This window comes from Anser brachyrhynchus (genome assembly GCF_964034855.1).
Source record: "Anser brachyrhynchus genome assembly, chromosome: 9".
Classification (NCBI taxonomy): domain Eukaryota; kingdom Metazoa; phylum Chordata; class Aves; order Anseriformes; family Anatidae; genus Anser; species Anser brachyrhynchus.
Genome location: NC_137703.1, coordinates 24861010 through 24881323, shown reverse-complemented (window position 1 = coordinate 24881323; position 20314 = coordinate 24861010). Strand labels below are relative to the sequence as shown.

The window sequence follows — 20314 nt, the reverse complement described above, 5'->3', positions numbered from 1 at the left end:
AAAAAAAAAAAGGGTTGTGGTGCTACCTAAGCATGCTAATACTACTCAAGTTAAATCAAAATCCATAAACTGCTGTTACAAAGAGCAGCTTTAATTGCCCAAAGATACCAAATATTCCTTGCCAGTTTTGTTTTATACTCACATTTTTTCTCACCACCTGCTAAGCATCACTACTAAGCTTACCTCTGTTTCTTTATCTTCCATGATATTTACAAGTCCCAAGAAGATATTCTGGAGTTTGATCAAAAATGGTTCTGGGTAGATGGCCCAATCTTCCCATGCTCTGAAGCATGTCATCACCCGTTGCTAGGAGTAACAGGAAAAAAAGTGCTCATTAATTAAGAAATCTTAACTGACTGGAAATACACCATCGAGAGTTACTGCTAACAAGGTCCATATTGGAGTACACTACAATGTACCATGCTGGACAAGACTAGTAAAGTAAAAATGTATACATACACAGGAACTACTTTTTTTCCCCTTTAAATATCACTGGGATTTCATTTTCCCTTTTACTTCAGATTACACTGATTATCCATTTCTGCTACTCACAGTTCCTATCCTAATAGTTCTGAGTGAATAAGATAGGAGAAACAGTATAAAACCTATAATATAGGAAAACTAGCTACACTGTAAATTTCATATTTAAGCTTAAAAAAAATCTTGTTTTAAAGGAATCTTTACACCGGTAGGAGGAGGACAAGGGCCAAGCATATGAGAATGCTAGGAAGCAGAATGCTGCTATCCGGACAATTACTAACTACACATGCTCAGACTGCTCATCAAACCTCAAAAAAAAAAACCAATCCTATTTATCACCAAAAATGTTAAAAAGCTATTTTATGCTGTTAAGTCCAGACATTTATTTCGTCACTAAGAAGCAAAAACGTATTTTTCAAACTGAAATATAGGAGGTACTAACATAATTAGGAAGCTAGAAAGCCTTGTTGGTATAATACAAGTACTAGATATGGTCTCTACTCCATAAATAACATCTACTGGTACATTTCATCTGTTACATGTTCATTTTCTTCCTAAAGCTTCATTTGTAATGCTTTCTCTTGTGGAGGAAAGTAAGTGTGAAATACAAAAGATGCTTTTTCTTCAATAATTTTTAAAGACCACTGTTAACTTCAAGGCTATCTTTGCAAGAGAGGAAACAAAAAATTAGCAAAGCTTAATTAGGAAGCTTGAGTTTTAAACCACCTATTTTAATATTCAATAGCTTGTGCAGGAACATCTGTTTATTCGACTTGTACATCATGTAAATAACAACAAAATACATACCTTGAAATTTTCAGACTGTAAATGGCCTTGTATTGTACGGTAAGTAGCATTGAGATCAGAGAATATCTGACATAATTTTGTTTCAAAACTAGAATTAAACATATACATTTCTTCAGTTAAACTTGGTAATATATCTTTTCTGGACATACATAATTCTTGAAATTACCTGGGATACAGGACTCAGAAGCAGACAGTTGCATTCCCTATAGCAGCTATGAACTTAACTATAAGGTAACAAGTAAATACTACATATTAAGTCAACAACAACAGAACTATGAAGAGAGATCTTCACATCTGTTGGAGTCTCCTTATACAGCCTGAAAATACTGGAGGATAAAAGGAGTTCGACAACCTTACATACAAAGAACTGTCAAAGAATTCAGTTTAATTTTTAAAATTTTAGTTATGTTTCTATTCTCTCAATGAAAGGCCCTCAATGAAAGCACAGTGAGTAACAGCTGCCTTACTTCTCGAGCGTATCCTCAATATACAAAAAATAAACTAGCAAAGCAAAGACACACTGCAGCAAGAAAAATGATTTGCAATCACTATAGTTTTGCAACATTCTGAATATTCCCCATCGTGGTATCATAACATTAATGAGACTCCAAGCAACAGACACAGCCAAATATCTGTACAGAGCAGAGGTTCTCTCCCTTGTACATCTTTCGTAAATTCTGCTCAGCACCTTAGGAACAAAGTACTCAATCCCCTTGTAAGGTCTCCAAACTTGGTGAAGAGTTAAAAAAAAAAACACCACTTAAAACCTCTGTTACAAAAATTTACTGGTTTGCATAGGTGATTTGCAATACCATACCTGGAATATTCTTTACAGCTTCCTATAAAGAGATGTGCATACACTATCCTCACCTCTGTAAGGTTCTGTGCAAGTGGTCACTTGCATAGGGTATATAAAAGAGGTTTCTTTGCATTACAAAGCATCCTACGCACTAATGTGCTACATCTTGGTCCTATCTCTTTGCACGAAAATGTATATCAATGTTTTAACATTATCTTCAGAGACAAGCATGAATTTCTCTACTACTACGTTATAATTATATTCTTTTTTTAACCAATCACCTAAAATATTGTACTTACAATTTTCTATAATAGGAAGCATTGGCAACTTTAGCTGAAGAGTTGTACAACACATCTGACACCAGATATAATCTTGCAATCTACAAACAAGAACGTATAAATTAAGAAAACTTTAGATTTTCAATTATCCTGAAAATATATGCATTTTTCCAGATATAATACAAGACAGTTTAAACTATTTAGAACTATAAAGTTAGAACTAACCAGATGTAAGTTAGCCCCCTGTTGGCTAATAACACTGCACTGCTAACCACACTGTAAGATGGAATATATTCATTGCATAATATTACAATGGATAGATTGTAGCATTCCAGGTTTTATTTTTTATGTTTGAACAGACTACTCTGCTTTTTCCAACTTCAGAACAAGGTAGAACATTGCTTACAAGCACATCCAGCAAGAATGAAAATATATCACAAAATCCCACAGGGAAAAAAACAAAAAACAAAAACATACACTTAAATTTAAGCACAGGTTTTAAGTCAAAAGTTCAACACTACCTGAGACTTACGAAATAATGCTTGTACATTACATGCACAAACAGCTAATTGAGCTCTTCCCCAAAAACAGAAGTATGATTATACAAAATCTTCACACCTTCTTAGGAAGAGGAGTCTTCAGAATAGACAACGATTCTGTAATGCAGTCTACAATTTCTTCAGCAGCTTCTGCATTATTTAGACAGAAAACCATTGCATCACCAATATCATTCTTCCGAGGTGTTAATCCACGCAGAATTTCCTCCAATTTATCTCTTTGTCTGAAATAGCAAAATTTTTATACTTTCAATATAAAATGAACAGTACTCAGTAGAATTTCCATTAAATAACGTTCTTGATTTTGCCATCTTCAGGACCAAAGCAGTTTAAAATATTTTTATATTCTGCTCCTAATTTTTTTCAATGATTCACAAGCACATCACAAAAATACATGCACATCACAAACAAAATACAAAAAATTTTCCACTTAAGTCTTGACTATATACAGAAATCAAGGAAAACTAACTGAGGAAGAACTAATACAGAAGATAAATATTATTGATAAACTAAAACAAAAAAAGATAATTATTTTAAAATGAAATGAAAATGAATAAATGTAAGGTAAGTAATTTCTGCTGTGGAATTAGAGTAATTAGATTCATAGAGCTAGTACAAAACAATTCTTTCAGGTTTTCCCTGAACTTGGTGTATAAAGATCCCTCATTAAAAAAAAAAAAATTTAAGCCTTTTCAAAAATAAGATAAATTACATATTAAGGTGTCCAGAACCATAACTCTTATATTTACAATGAAATGAACAAAAACAAAAAAAATCCATGTTATGAACACAACTTGAACAAGGATAGTAAAATTTAAAAAAAAAGTGCATAATTTCCACTACCATAGGCATTCCCACCACGTTTACAATTCATAGCAAAGAAATCTGATCATGTCTCTTCCTGCTAATTACTAACTGCTCCCCATTTTAATTCCTGATAAGCAGCACCAACAAATTTAAGACTGTAATAACCGTTCAACTTCATTCAGTTCTAACAATGCTGAGATAGGCACGACATAACCTCACTAACAGATGGGAATAGAAAATGAGGAAAGCTCTCATCCTCCCCATTCCTTTCAAAGGGTTAATGCCAATTCCATTGAAAAGATCCATTGTTCAAATGAATACAATTCTAACAAAATCCAGAGTATATTTTTGTATCACCAAAAAAGCATTAATTAAAAAAATGAGCTCTAGAGTGTTTATTGGTGTCATTCACAGATGACACCAAGCTGCACGATGCAGTCAACCTGCTGGAAGGAAGGGATGCCATCCAGAGGGACCTTGAGAGGCTTGGGAGGTGGGCCCATCCAAACTCGATGAGGTTCAACAAGGCCAACTGCAAGGTCCTGCACCTGGGCTGGGGCAATCCCAAGCACAAATTCAGGCTGGGCAGAGAATGGATCTAGAGCAGCCCTGAGGAGAAGGACCTTGGGGTGGTGGTTGACAAGAAGCTCGACACGAGCCAGCAATGTGTGCTTGCAGCTCAGCAAGCTGCCCGTACCCTGGGCTGCACCAAAAGCAGCAGGGCCATCAGAGCAGGGGAGGGGATTGTCCCCCTCTGCTCTGCTCTTGTGAGACCCTCCCCAGCTCTGGGCCCCAGCACAAGGACATGGAGCTGTTGGAGCGAGTCCAGGGGAGGGCTGCAAGGATGCTCAGAGGCTGCAGCCCCTCTGCTATGGAGGCGGGCTGAGGGAGTTGGGGTTGTTCAGCCTGGAGAAGAGAAGGCTGAGGGGAGACCTTACAGCGGCCTGCCAGTACCTAAAGGGAAAGGTGGGGAGGGACTCTCTATTAAGGAGTGATGGGTGTAGGAGTAACAGCTTTAAACTAAAAAGGGATAGATCTAGATTAGGCATTAGGAAGAAATTCTTTACTCAAGAGGGCAGTGAGAACCTAGCACAGGTTGCCCCGAGAAGCTGTGGATGCCCCATCCCTGGCAGTGCCCAAGGCCAGGCTGGATGGGATTTGGACAGCCTGAGCTGGTGGGAGGTGTCCCTGCCTTTGGCAGGGGGGTTGGAACTAAATGGTCTTTAAGGTCTCTTCAAACTCAAACTGTTCTATGATTCTATAAATATTATGGCAAGAATGGTAACATTTCAGGGATGACAACTAGAAAAAAGACAAAACAGGAAAAAAAATATGCAGATTGGCATTTAAAAAAACACTACAAATTGACAGAAATCCATACTCTTCCTTAAGTGCACCCTTCTTGTTCGGTTCCTCCACAAATGCCTCTGTTTCTTGCTCTTCTGACATCCCATGTAAATATGGATTTAACGGCGGTGGCCTCCAAAATGATCCGTTTTTGAACATACGGAAATCTTCTGTCCTCCACTTGGTTGGAGCATCTCCCTATAAAGGGCAAGAGGTTTTTTTTGTTTGTTTGTTTTTGTTGTTGTTGTTGTTTGGTTGGTTGGTTGTTTTATTTCATTAAGCTCAAAGTTACAAATTGACAATAAAAATTCTACTTGCCTGAAGAATTGAGTAAAGCTTCCATCTATAATACACATGGGCTGGAGTCTGGTTTTCAAATAAAAACCTAAACCAGAGAACAAAGAGGCACAAGATGTATTAGAAGTTATTTAACTGAAGAAAATTCAAATATATATAACTTCTATCCACAATCCCACTTTGGCTATAGAGTGAATTCAAGATAGCTAAAACCACATACATCTAAAGCACAGCTGTACAGAACAAGTGTAATTGCCTCATGCACACATGCATGTACAATCTGCAAAGCAAAGTGTAGAATTCCACAGAGGCAAAGCGCTTCTGATAAGAAATTTAGATGCGCAGGAACTCATAGGTATACAATTAGGTTACTCAGACTGAATATTAAGCGACTTGAAATTTTCAACTAGTGAACTGTCAGAACACTCTTACAAGATCAGAAATAAACAGCCATTTTTAACAGCCAGGTGTTTTACTTGGACCTGCATATTTTCCTTGATTTGTACATAAAATCAAAATGAAGCACTTCAACCTTACTACCAATAAAACATTTTTAGAAGGTCATTTATTACTTCCCTGAAAAAGTTTTTCAGACTGCACTTCACAAGAAATTTGGAAATTTATATTTTTAAATTCCATTAAAGACAAGAGCAAAAATTAACTTTTTCAAACCAAAGCAATGTAATAAGCACCTGAACATTGGATTGTTGATTTCTCTGTTCATGATCATGGCTTCAAACATAGGCCCTTCCCGCACAACAAACTCTATCATTCGATGTATCAATGCGAGCAAATTCCTACAACAATAACACAGTTAAAGAAAAATTGATTCAGACCTAACACTATATAAAACTACACTCCATCTAAGACACTATAACTGTGCAGGAGATTATTTTGCTGTATTGTTACAACCGTAACAAAGATAAGGTAACATGGAACATATGATAGCCTTGCATCATAGACACGGGCACTCTAAAATAAAAACATGCCTAAGAGTGGTAGAGTAATAACTTAGCAGGAGACCTCATTCCTGAATTTCCGCAGCTTAGCCTACAACAATCTCATGTTTAGTAGAAGCATAATGGTCCTTACACATAAAAACGGGCAACGGAGCACCGAAGTGCAATTAACTATTAAAAACTTAGCCCTCTCATCTAAGTTATCTAGAACTAAGGCCAAAAGTGTTAACTGAAGTTCCACAGATGTACAAATGGCTCAATAGTGTGCTCAAAAGTAAACACAAATAGTTTTGAATATTCAATAGAAACTGCATTCAGCTTTCAAACTAGTCAAGTATAAAAGGAAAAGTAAATAGCCTCCTTGATGCCAAACAGGGCAGTGGTTTTATTAAATTTATGTAACCTGGTTTTGGTCAAGACTCAATTATGTGACATAAAATAAAACTGTCTGTCATTTCATGTCATACCACTCAATGTTTCCTTCCTCATACACCCAAGTGAACCAAATTACAATCAAAAAATAAAAATCTGCATTCATTTCATTCAGCACTACATCCTGAGACAGGCAAGAAGCATATTTGAAATGCACTTTTTTGAAGTCGCATTTGAAAATGTGGATCCGCTTATAAGCGTAGTAATAGCTTACATATATAGTGTCAATTTCAGTTTCCAAACTTTTGTATTTTTTTTCCTCAAGAACAAAATCCTGATTTTCCAAATACAGATTACCTACACAAAAAACTTCACAGTACGTGTCCTTTGAATGTGATGCAAACAAAAAAAATACAGATTTTTACATTTTAAGATTTTTTTAATGTAACAAACTGATATAGGTTCTGGAAATGTATCATACTATATTTTCTTTTAGCAATTAAATTATCAGAATTCAAAAACTGTGGCATTGAAATGGTGAAGAATTTTCTACCACTTCTTCATAATTAGGTGATTATTTTCTACCATGAGCATTCAAAGTTCTGCCACAGGTATAATGAACTAGATTTAAAAAAAAAAATCACCTTTAAAATATTGTAATAATTTAATTGCAATAAACCTGCCCATCCATCTGCAAACTTGGCAAATACCGTGGATTATGCCAGCTAGCATTAAATTTACATTTCCCTCTCATATCACACATACAAAAACATGTTTCCTACAGCTCAATTTTCCTCTCCTTTTGATTTTTATGATCCCTTAAAATACTGTAAAGAGGACAGTCACAATACTTCCACAACCATTTTATTTAAAGCAGTGTTCTGAAAGTCTAAATACCAAGTCTGTTTTTGTTATATGAACTGTATTTGAAAACATAAATAGGAAAAATTACTATTAGCTTTCAACTCTGAGCTATTACAGTATTTATTTTAAGGCAAGTTCAATATGATCAATTCTGGCTTCCTGTAGAACCATGCCACTGGGTTTCATCTAACTGTTCTCTCATTCAGTACAATAAAGTTACTTTAGAGCAGCTTCTGGTTGGACAAGACCGTCTGCTTTGGAAAGACCTCAAATGTATTAAAAAAAAGATCCAGTACATTCCATACATGAAAAGAGGGTGTTACATGCATTCTGGCATATGAGATGTTACTACCTGAAAGTGAATTTCTCAGAAAAAAACACTTCACTGTTTATATGCAACATTTCCCTTTTAGGAAGTGCCAAGACATGAATGTTGGAAATTTTCAATAACAATTTTTAAAGGAGAATAACTAAATGCAATATACCACTGAAGTTTTTCACAATTTTTACATGTTATACACTGTGTAATACTCTTAACAGTTATCATTAGCATCTTCAAAAGTGATCAGGAAGCCGAGAAAAATGAATGCAATGTATTTTCAAATACAATTCAATTAACATGAACTTTTCTTACCAACAAGCTTTCAAAACGCTCCAGTAAATAAAATGGAAGCATATTTTTCTCCAAAAGCTAATTACTCTAGAAGCACTGTACAGTTTTACAAGTACTTTCTACTACTATGTTTTTCAAATTAAGATTGCTCCCAGTCTCACTATTCATGTCTCTACTTAACAAAAATTGAAAAAATAGTCCTAAAATTTCATAAGAATTACTAGTCAAAATGCATTTGAGCATTTAATGATAAACACATTAATGTACTACTGTAACTAGCTTTACAAATATTTTTTCCCCCACACACACGCAAAAAAAAAGAGATTTTGTGACAATTAAAACAGTGTTGTACAAAAAGATGATAGCTTTAACTGCATTTAAAATGTCATTTAGCTTAAGTTGGCCAACAAAAAAAAAGTTTTTCAGTTATAATAAAACCACATTTATTGGAGCCGATCGTACCAATGTCTGGTCAAAAACTGTATACTTTCCCAATCCATCCCATGATGTTTTCCTGGTCCCCCGCTGCCGCAGACAGTTCAGCTGGTGTTGCTCACCAAGGCCAATGTCAAAGAGAATTTGGTAATCTTTTGTGCTTATTTACTTTTAAAACAGTGTTGTGTTCCTGTGTTTGGGAAAAGGTTTCAGCTTAACTGAGCAAGAGTATACCTAGACTAGAGTGAAGGTAGAGGCACTGATGAAGACCAAAACACAAAAATACCCTTGCACTACAGAACTAACTTATTTGGCAACTGTAATTATTGACTGTTACACATTTTGAAAACAGTATAAATTAAAACCAGTTTTAACTGCACTACAAATTGTACAATTGAAAAAAAGAAATAAAAAGGAAAAAGCACAGCAGCACATTGGAGACAGCTGCATCCTAGCTACAAAGTACTTAGAGGTTTACGCCTGGACTTATAAAGCATCACTAAGTTAATCTATTTCTCCCTAGAGTTCACTCATAAAATTACCCTGCAACTATTTCTAGTACTTAAATTCAATAAAAAAAAAGATAATTACTTCAATCTATCCTCAATAAGAAAAAAAAGTTATTGAGATAAGGATAATAAGACTGTAAAACATCTCAAGTTTTATGAAAGAACCATTGCTCAGTCAAGCCATTACCTTTTCCTCAACATCACAATTTTTCTTTAAAATTCCGAAGGGGAAATTTTCTATATTTAGATCAGTAATAATAAAGAAAAACATGTACCTTTCTGTTGGGATAACCACTTTGACTATGGCTTGCGACAGAGTCTGTATATGAAGTCACATCAGATAATAAACATAGAATATGTGAGTATTGTTAACAAGTAACAAGCAAAAATATACATATGCAATGAAAATACTACACATCTATCACAAGTTTTGCAGGCAATCACTGCTGTGAAGTTATAGCTAAGCAATTACACAAAATGCAAATGGTTGTGTCAGTGAACCATAAAGGTTCACTAATTGCAAAGTATCAGAACATTCCTGTCAGAATGTACATTGATGCACTGAAAAGGTACTACACTGAATATAATTAAGAAAGGAGTTCTTAAGCTTATGAAATGATTCTAAACTATTTGACTTGGATCGGGTTGGTATTACTTTATTCCCAAGTCTTAGGAAGAAAAATAACCCTAACAATTAAGTGTCATTCAAAGAATCAACAAATTCTTACAAATGTAAATCAAGTTGGTTTGTGATTACGAGATACTTACCCTTCATTTTTATCAGCTAATATTCCAGAAAAGAAAAAGATTGAAAATGGACTCCATAAGTAGCATAAAATACTTACTCAACGTCCAGATTAATTACCTTCTACACAAAATATATCAACTCCTCTAGTGTAAAAATAATGCTACCCAAATTAAAACGTAGTATTTTCTCTAAAGAAAGTAATTTAGATATTGCAATTTGGCAGCCAACAAAAGGGGGGGGACGTAGGAGAAAAATATCCAGGGAGCCTGGAGGGGGAAAATGAAAGCTAGAAGATTTAAAGCAGCACTAAAAATAAGCCAAGACCCAATACATCATATCCTAACACAGACATGAGACAGGCTTCAGAAATTAGTCAGGTTCCCTTGGGCTACAGCAGGGAGCCAGTGAGTTTGTACACTAAGGGCTGCCAAAGTCAGCCTGAACAATGTAAATCTACGAAGTCATTGAAATACTCCCATAGATGTAGTATTTAACAAAGAGATATGGCCCAGGGTACTGTAAGTTACCTTCTCAAAATCTTCCTTGTTTTTTGGTGGGGGTAACATTGGAGCATTAGGATTCTTCAACCTCTCCCTAGGCTGGGCATTAAAAGGCAGTCCTGATGGAGGAGGCGGGAGGGTATGCTCCATCATAGAAGGTGGAATGTATATTGGATGTGGTGGTATGGGTACAGCTTTGCCCCAGCCTAGCTTCATTTCAAAGGACATTATCATCTTGCCTAAGAAAAGTAAAAACAGCTGTTATAAACTGGTTCTGCATCAATCAAGACTCCTCTGTGCAAGTGCAATATCTAAGTAATAAATATATTTGCAATATTAGAAATTTAACCATTATTCAAAAGTAAAGGACCTATTTATCACCAATTACTGAGAATTACTTCCTGTGCATTAGTCAAATTTATGCACAAAAAGAAGTTCATTATTGAACTTGTTCATTATTGGTAAACAACTGCAAATAATACAGATTCCTTCTTTAATGAATCTGTTCTCAGAAAAGATAAAAAACATTACCTCTCCCTCACATCTCCAAAACAGTTAGCAATTTTACATCTAGTAATGTAAATCCCTTGTGTATGCTACAGTTTGATGTCAGTAAAACAGCCGTTGTAAACTAAAACCACTGCTAGCGTCCTACCTACTGAAGTTTAAACTCCCAGTATTTCCAATTCTTTTCCTGGATTCCTCAGGAAAAACAGTTGCATTACATCTATCACTAGTCTGACAAAAAACCTGAAGACATGCTTAGTTACTCCTCAATGTTCCTAAAAAGATAGTTACAAAACTGAAAAAACTGTTTACCATTTAAATTCTTTAATGCTCTTTCAGCATCTCTCCTGTTCATAAATGCAACAAAGCCACAATTTCTTTCTCTTGCTCTTTCTTCATCAGTTCTTGGCCACATGATTTTAACGCTTGCTAATGGTCCAAAACGTCCAAATTCTTGACATAACATCTCTTCATTCATCTAAAGGAAGAGAAGTAGAAATTAGCATCTTGCTGCTATATTTCTAAGCAATTCCATTTCATATTAGTGTCTGCATGTGGAGATTTTAATTCTCTCAGTTTAACAAAAAACAACTATTCATCAATACCTCACCTATTAAATCTACTATAGAACAGTAGTAACAAGACTGAATTCTAAACTAAGCACAATCAAATTTCTGAGATATGATCCTTCCACAATGAGGTATTAATGGAAAAATAATTTTCACTCAGTATTTTTGCATCTAGCAACGATATTTTAACCTTCGTTTTTGCAGCACCATGTTAAGAGCATTTATTTAAATGAATACTGTCTCTACAATTGACAACTGTACCTCATATCAGATTAAACATATGCGTATGGCTTAAAATAAAAATGAAGGAAAAAAGGCTACTGAAAAAATTTCAGCTGGACCCAAATACACGAAAGCTGCGCTTCACAGCATAGCTCCAACTTACTTGAGGATTAATGTTTCCAAGATACAAATTTGTTGTGCTTGGATCTCCAACATCATGTGACCCTGGTGCATAATCATCCAGTACTACAGTGATAGAGGGGGGGAAAAAAGTCATAATCCTTGGTACACATTGAAGTGACAACATTATACTGAATGAGAAAAGAATCTATATTACCACCAGATGATCTGTTTCTTCTTGAAGGAGCATCCACTAAATAAACAGAAAGTACATATAATTTAGTCAACAAATTTTGCAGGCCAAACCAACATTAAAAAACCAACATCTACTTACTTGAACGACGCTGGCCATCTGAATCTGACTGGGGTGGCTCAAAACGACTCAATCTACCTTTTGTTTTATGTCGTTCATCACGCTCCTCTTGTATTCTACAAAACAAGTTGAACGTAAGTAACAACTTTTTAATATTTCAGTTTTTATTAAAACAATCATCATTAGAAATATGAAAACGTTTAATATTTATTAATCAATGAGCTTGTTAAAAACTTCAAATGGCCAGTAGGATTTAATTTTTGTTTAATCGCGTGGAATCTAACCACCAGAATTATTCCAGCTGCATGCTTCCTCATTCACACTGTCAGGGCATTTTAATCTCAAACAGAACTGACAGAGTTTGAGAAGCCCTTTTTTTTTTTTTTACGAGATCAGAAATAAGAAGTACGCTCTGAAAGAGGGACTTGAATTCCACATTTAACTGACACAGATCCATTGACTTTTCAGATGACTTTTCAAGATGCAGACAACACCTCAGTTTCTACTTCTACTATTTTTTCTAAGCCTTGTTCTCTGCAGGCTGTCACCTTTTACAATGGTAAGACTACTCCATTTGACCATTCCCAGTACATACAAGACCTCATCTCTGTTTATACCTCTAAAGATAGCACTCACACTAGCACACTAGTAACTGCTTGGTTCTTTGTAATCTGGTTTTAAACCCTGGTAACAAAGATATTGTGTATGAGCAATACAAGACTGTCAATTCAATTCATTTACATCAAGTAATAAATAATTTATGGATCTAAAATCCCTCGTTTTCTAATATAGACATTATTTTATTTTCCGTGTCTAACATCAAGATAAATATATTGTACTCAGTTACACTCAATACACGTGATCTTCTTCTGTTGCCTTATACACTTAAAAGGGAAAGAATCTGCTTTTTGAAGCATAATTCAGCTTGTTTTTTAAAATTATGCAAGAGAAGTACATCTCTAAACGTTAATTTAAAAGTCTCATTTGTGATATAATGTAAAAGCTCAATCACATACTACAGTTCCTGTAGATATACTTTTAGAGACACAAAACTTCTTGCTCTTCCTGATTCTGATAGACATTTAAATTTGCTACCAAACATAAACAGCAAAAACGCAAACACACTCATCCCTTATGATACCTACTTTAGTCTTAAGTAATGCATGAGGCCATGTTCATAAGTGTTACCATTTATAGGCTCACACTGGCTAATTTGTAACAGAATTGCATTCCAAGTAATGTAATGGCAGCAGCTGGCAAAGAAACAAACCTGGGTTTCCATTTTTTATCTGGGTAGCTGGCTGGCTGATTCAATCAACAAACTTTTCATTCACATGAACTGATCCAAAATCATCTTAGGTAGCAGTGGAAATATAGCCAGTCATTCACTTACTCTGATCTTTGAAATACTGTAATTTTATTATTATTATTTTAACCACTCCGGATATTTTTCTAATTAGGAAGGTAGTAATGAATAGTTTCAAAGGTCATAATCAGACAAATGCCTCTGACATGCAGAGAAATCCATTCATTCCAACTAGCAGACTGGACTTTGCTGTTTGTTTATTGATCATTTTTAAAGGCTCTGGTTGATGCTTCATTTCAGAACAGAAGTCTTTTTCAGCAACAGTGGTAAACTCTTCCTAGCACCAATCAGGGTAAGAAAAAGGGAAAAGCATCAAAGAACACCAAAAAGCTAATCAGATGACAACTAATTATCTACACAAATCATATAGACCTGTAACGAGCATCTACCAGTGCAGCTTCATGCCCTCTTTAGAAGTATCACTGCCGTTGCTAATGAAGTTGTACCATGCCACAAGCCTTTTAGGGAGCAGGGACATTGGGAAACAGGTTTGCAAGAACGATCCTAAACATTGCCTGTAAAAACTAGGAGCCAGACCCCCCTCCTCCTTCTTTATTTACAGTAACAGCTAGTGAAACTTACTGCTTTAACTCTTCTTTAAAAAGCTCCAAATTACTCTTTTTCTTCTCCTTCTCTCCTTTCTTCAGGGGCTAAAATTAAAGATATATCAGCCAACATTTGAGCACATGAAATTAAACAAAAACATATAAATGGTATTTGTGTAACAAAATTTTAGAAAATTTTCATGCATATTTTACCTACAGCTTTCAAACCAAGTAAACTACAGGAGAAAATAAAAGGAAACAGACGTGAAAACATTAAGACTGAGTGCTAGCAAACACAGCTAGAAAATATAAAATTAAGGATAGCTTAAACTAAACTTTGTTACTTCTGATTACTACCATGCAGCATATGTGATATAACACCGTCTACAACACACAAATATAAAATACCTGTGGTGTATTTTGTCAGTTTGGTTCACTTAAAAACTTATAACAGAAATTGATTGCTCTCCTAACAAACCTTCATGCTCTAATTAAATTGATACGTGTGTGTACTTATATATACACACACACACATATATACAAAAAGAATTTACGTATATGTGTATATACATATATTCAAATATTTTTATCCACAGGCAAACATTCTATGTGAAAACAATTTACTTCTCTTGCTTCTTTTCAAACATAAATACAGGTCTTAAGACAGAGTTACTCAAAACAGTCAAAGATTCAGAAAAGAACTCCTAAATGACATAGAATATGAATATTCTTTTTTTTACTGTAATATATGCACCTCAACTAACTCATGTGAACTTTTATCTTCTACAACATTGTTTTTATATAACCAAATTTAAATGAAAACGTTTCCAATAGGCAGACATACAAAATATTTATTGTGTTACACACTACAGCTTTGGAAAAACTGGACTTCCTACTCACCCCAGGCAAAGTTGTTTGTTTTTGTTTGTTTTTGGGGAGGGTCTGCCAAATAAATAAAATCATTTTTACCTCATTATCTTCAATCACCATTGGACAGGGCAAGTGAGTAAACTGATTGCATTATCTCATAAGTATTTATGACAAATTTGAAAAGCAGTAATATTCTTACAGTACAAATACTTGCATAAGACAAAACAGCTCAAAATGATAAAAAACTACAATTCATTTCTCTAACTGTAGAGCTTTACATATGATGAAAATAAAAATTGCCATGCAGTTATCACCCCACTATTCCAAATTTCATTTTTGTTTAAAGCTGGAGGAAAGTTAGGATGGGATTACCCACAAATATCACATTATAGCTCATTTCCCACCCTAGCAGGCAGTATCAAGTTTCACTTAACTTTAAGAATTGTAGTAAGCTCTTTCAAAGATTTCTAAGACATTAATTACACTTTATACACATACAGTAGTAACAGTAATCATATGTAACTATCACCTGAATTGAAAATTAAGTTTGTAGGTAACACTTCCAGTACTTTTTTTACAACGAAATCTCAGTTTAAGATCAAAAAAGTATATCAAACCACTCAGAAGACAAAAAAAAATAAAAAGAAGGTGTTCAGTTTGAAAAACTCACACGTTCTAGGACTTATTTGGTAGAACCCAAAGAGCTGAAGGGAACTGTTCCAATATTAGCACCCAAAGAACTCATTCCAAAAAGAATTTGTATCAATTATACAAATGGTCATGGGTTTTTTGTTTGGTTGGTTTTGTTCTGGTAAGCTATAAAAACCTAAAAACAGATGGTAGCAAAAAGAATTGCTTCTAAAATCACAAATTCTCTGGACTGGAGGTTGTTATTTTACAACAGTCACCAAATCTGTATACATAAGTCAATTATCAGGAACACAGTAAAAACATGAAGCACTCAAAACAAAGTGCAGTATCAGGTATATCATGCTGGATACAGGTCTACCAGACCTCTGAATTTTATCCTCTTGTTATTTCCTATGGGATTAAGCAAATCAAAGTTTCCACTCTCTTTTATTGTGTGACAAATGCAAATACTACTCTGCAAAAAATCACACAGACCCTTTTCTAAGCACTTCAAAATACAACCTAGAGTAAGGAGTTAACATTCAGAGACAACACTTACAGGCTTTTTGGTTTCTATCATTAAGAGGGATGGAGGCTTCTCATTCGATGGCTGGCTTGGTTGATTTTTTTGATCTGAAAACCGTGATGAAGGTTTATAGATTTTACCCCGTTTCTCATCTGTCTCATGCTCCTCTGAAATTAAAGCCAAATTAAAAACAAATTATATTAACTAATACTGTACAACACAGTTCATTAGAAAGAACATTGTTCTTTCTGAAATTTAACCTCATCTTTTAATATGAAGAAAAAAGAACAAAGATTAGTTATTTTAAAACAAATCACTTTTTCCCATGAATTTTAAGAAACAAATCACGCAGCTAACTACCAAATAAGTTAAAGCAAAAAGCAAATTTTAGTATCAAGTTTCCATGACTTCTTATAATGCAATATATTAAATTTAAAATGCAATTCAAAGCCAATCTCCATCTTTACTCAAAGCCAAATGATCTACCACAGCCACACACAAAAAGATTAGTAATACCTTTAGATGCATTAACGATTCCTCCTCTTACAAACGTTTTCACTTTATTACCATCACTTCCCTCAAAGGCAGCAAGAAATTCTTCATAAATTTCTGCAGCAGCCTTCTCATCCTCCTACAGAGCAGATGTTAATCAATTTACTATCATTACAGAACCTCCAATGACAGCTATTCTTAAATTAGCTATATTATATTCCTTATTATTTTCTAGAGTTCATGCTACAAACTGTATCAAATGAGTTTCAGTTTTAGACAAAACAATTCAAATTTTTGAGGACTGTGGGAAGAAAACAGTATGTAATACTTCAAGCAAATAAGGTCTGTGTGCTCACATGACTATTCATTTACGAGAGTTTACTTGGCAGCTGAACATTGAAGAGATTATATGAAAAACCAACATTATGAGAGTCGTGCTTTGTTAACCTAAGCATCAGAGAGCAGTACCTATTCTTACCTATTATCAACCCATCTGAAGGAGATTAACAACGGGATCACCTTTATACATTTCCCAGAAAAGTTAATTGAATGGCTTAATGAAGTTGAGTGAGACAAACTAAATTAAGCATGTTGGTGTTTCTTTACACTAGTATTTTCAAAAATGTAGCACGAGAAATCCCACTAAAGTACAGAACAAGTTGAGTCTGTAATATCCAAAGACCAAGATATTCAGAACTTCCACCTTGGCAACTATATGTATTTCCCAATATTCAGATATTCCTGAACATCCCAAAATTCAGTATCAAATTGTAATTGTTTTGATTGTTCCTATAATAAGTCATTAGACAAATGCGTTTTGCAGAATAACAAGGACATGTATTGAAACAATTCCAGAGAGAACAGGTACTCACTCTATCTACTGAAACCTAAGGATTGAGAGCAAACGGAGAACAGGAAATAATTTAAGGCGATGCCTGTCTTCAATTTGAGTAGTACAATAATCAATGGATTGCTGTAATTCAGCATTTCAGACTGCCCGAGAGAGAAGCAAGCCTGCCCCCCCATCCCCCTGGACACGAAGAACAAATTAAATACGTAAAATACAATTCCCTTTCATTCTTAGAAAGCTATAATTATCTAAATCAAAATAAAACTGTTGATGAAGCTGGTTATAAACTAACAGCAAACTAATTTCAGCTCTGAATATATAACAACATTTTCATGGTATACCATTACCTTCTTTTTTAATTCTTCTTGTTCCTTCTTGCTCAGAGTCCGTTTGGCAGCACTCATTTTACCAATACTGAATGCTTTAAGTTTACTTTCCATTAGAGGCTGTAGAAGGAGTAAGAAAAACAAACTGTTTACAAAACAAAATATAATGTTATTGTTCTCTTTGGCCAAGACCAGAAACTTTCTAAGTGAATCAACATGGCAACCGTTTCAGATGTTTGGAAAACAAAATAAAAGGCTACCTCTACTTCTGAACTTGCCAATATCTATTTTTAAAAAAAATAAAAAAATCTGTGTTTTATAAAAACTAATTACCACTGTTTAAATGAGAAAGCTTTTAATATGTTTTTCAAAGACCCCTCAGACAAAATTGACGGGTACTTGCTGCAAAAGCCTGAGACCTTACCACAATGCAAAGCACAGTTTCTAAAACTCTTGGAAAATATGCTTTGCACCACGACTCCTTTTTGATCGTTGCAAAAAGGGAAAAAAAGAAACGCTCTAGAAGTTATTCTGACTACTCAGGCTGGAGGAATGTTTGTGCAAGGTTAAACAGGTGTAAGTGAAGACTTAAATGGACGATAAACTTATTTTGTACTTTAACGTTCAAAGTAGAAATTTTGCTTGAATAGTAAAACATTCTTGACATTTACTTCTACTAGTTAAAACAAAGCAAACAAAAAAAAAAAAACACATTTAACTCCTAGATTGCTTCTATTTTGGATAACTTAATCTGCATTGCTCCCTTCTTGAAACCCTGATTAAAAGAGGACTACAGTTAACAGTCATTTCTGAAGAGTATGGAATTAGCACTCTCAAGAGTCTATTTGGGCAATTAACAGATGGTAAAGCATTGGGAGAGTAAAAACAGGAAAAAAAAAAGATGTTCAGAAGACATGGGCAATGGGAAGGAAAAGAAAAAAACTTCTCTGGAAATTCCTACTTTAACGCACTAGCTCATAAAGAACTAGCAAAAGAACAGAACATAATCGATTATCCTCCATGTTCAAAGTATTTTTATGCTCTGACACAGCTGTCAGAGATGCTCAAAAGTACCACTTTCACAGTAACCGTTAAAAAATCAGCTCAACATAATAACACATCACAACAAAGAAGGTGAACAACTTATCTGTTGTATTATCTAAATATTTCAGATGACACCAACAATAAGAGTTTCCTCTAGAAATAATTTTCTGCATAAAGGTTTCCATTTCTAGAGTACCGGCTTCCTATCCAGAAACTTTTTACCTAATACAAAAAAACACTGCAAAAAACAATTGTTTTAAATACCTTTAGTTTATAATCCTTGTTTAGTAACTCAAACACCTCTTACATTTGTGCCAAGCATATGACCAAAATTGCTTGTATTCCTTTGAAAAACATTTCCTAATTCCTAATTAAAAGGAAAACTATCAGTTACAAATTAATGCAGTGTTGTCTTTGGAGTCATCTGGCTTATGACGCTATGTTTGTCAACATGAGCTGCTGTGACAGGTTTATCAGCAGGTTTTCATCCATCTATGTGTTTTGAAAGTTAATAAAATCCCATTTTCCTGTTGTCTGAAAGACAGCTTATATTTCAGTATAACAGGCAATATAGAACCTTGGCAAAATGTGGACATATTTCTACGGTACAGCGATGCAGACAAATACAAACACCACGCTCCTACTCAAGGCTTATCCTGTCATTTGCAAATAACCTCTCATAATAATGGTACAGGATACCTGCAAATCAGCCATGAGTTTATGTTCTAGTCACATAATGGAAGCAGCCAGACAAGAGGTCTGGCACTAAGATGTCCTCTCTTTAGGAATGGTCTCAAAAAAAAAAAAAGACCTTCCAAGTGGCAGGAGCAATATACAATGAACAGGACTGAACCTGCAATTTACTTTCCAGACAGCAGTTACAGCATTAACCGTATGCAGCTTCACAAAATTACTAACAACAGACCTATACAAAACTTAGAAGCTTTCTTCCTTTACATAATGAAAGGAGTAAAGCAAACGACTGAAACAAGAGCAAACTTCTAGCTAAGCAACCCAATCACTGCATTAAAGCAAATTCACATCAAGCATAACACTGTGTTAACTGCAAGATGGCACAAAGTACTGAAAACCCAGTTTCACAGACAATAAATACTCAAAAGTGTTTCAAGAATAATTTTCCAAATTGTATCAAGTGAAGCAAGACAAGAAACAGAACCAACTTCTTAATGAAAAGTTTTTACTATCACAACTTGAATAATGTTATCTTACAAGAAAGTTAACAGCTTATAATTGACTGTGTCATATGCCAAAAAACATCTTGAAGAAGATCTAAACCACTGATGATTTGTCTGGCATTAATGCTTTTATTATTCATTTAAATATATTCTATTAAAATATTTTAAACATATTCCATTAGAAATTAAAATGGAGGGTTAAGTTAGGGGCACTTGATCTCATTTTTGAGAGAAGCTAACTGTATATGATAAAAAAAGTCAACTTTAATGTGCACTGACTCTTGTAAGTAATCAGCTTGTATTCTGAACTATTCTTCAGCATAAGAAAAACATTATACAGTTTTTTACACTAGTGGTTTTTAAAAA

General features: G+C 34.5%; 1 protein-coding gene across 6 annotated transcripts in view; it reads right to left on the bottom strand.

The window, feature by feature from the left end:
• U2SURP (U2 snRNP associated SURP domain containing) overlaps positions 1 to 20314 on the bottom strand; it is a 48023-nt gene that overhangs the window by 19472 nt on the left and 8237 nt on the right. The window contains exons 3-20 of one of the 6 annotated variants that reach the window (XM_080605281.1): positions 17730 to 17828; positions 16557 to 16671; positions 16074 to 16207; positions 14915 to 14956; positions 14052 to 14119; positions 12125 to 12219; positions 12008 to 12043; positions 11834 to 11916; positions 11192 to 11357; positions 10400 to 10611; positions 9400 to 9443; positions 6065 to 6169; positions 5394 to 5460; positions 5110 to 5273; positions 2983 to 3145; positions 2386 to 2465; positions 1288 to 1375; positions 184 to 306 (exon numbers count right to left, since the gene is read on the bottom strand). In XM_080605281.1, the coding sequence (XP_080461407.1) occupies positions 184 to 306; positions 1288 to 1375; positions 2386 to 2465; positions 2983 to 3145; positions 5110 to 5273; positions 5394 to 5460; positions 6065 to 6169; positions 9400 to 9443; positions 10400 to 10611; positions 11192 to 11357; positions 11834 to 11916; positions 12008 to 12043; positions 12125 to 12219; positions 14052 to 14119; positions 14915 to 14956; positions 16074 to 16207; positions 16557 to 16671; positions 17730 to 17828 (1884 nt within the window). Of the gene's footprint in view, positions 1 to 183; positions 307 to 1287; positions 1376 to 2385; positions 2466 to 2982; positions 3146 to 5109; positions 5274 to 5389; positions 5461 to 6064; positions 6170 to 9399; positions 9444 to 10399; positions 10612 to 11191; positions 11358 to 11833; positions 11917 to 12007; positions 12044 to 12124; positions 12220 to 14051; positions 14120 to 14914; positions 14957 to 16073; positions 16208 to 16556; positions 16672 to 17729; positions 17829 to 20314 lie in introns of all 6 variants that reach the window. The other 5 variants (XM_080605282.1, XM_080605280.1, XM_080605284.1 and 2 more) reach the window with 5 other exon arrangements.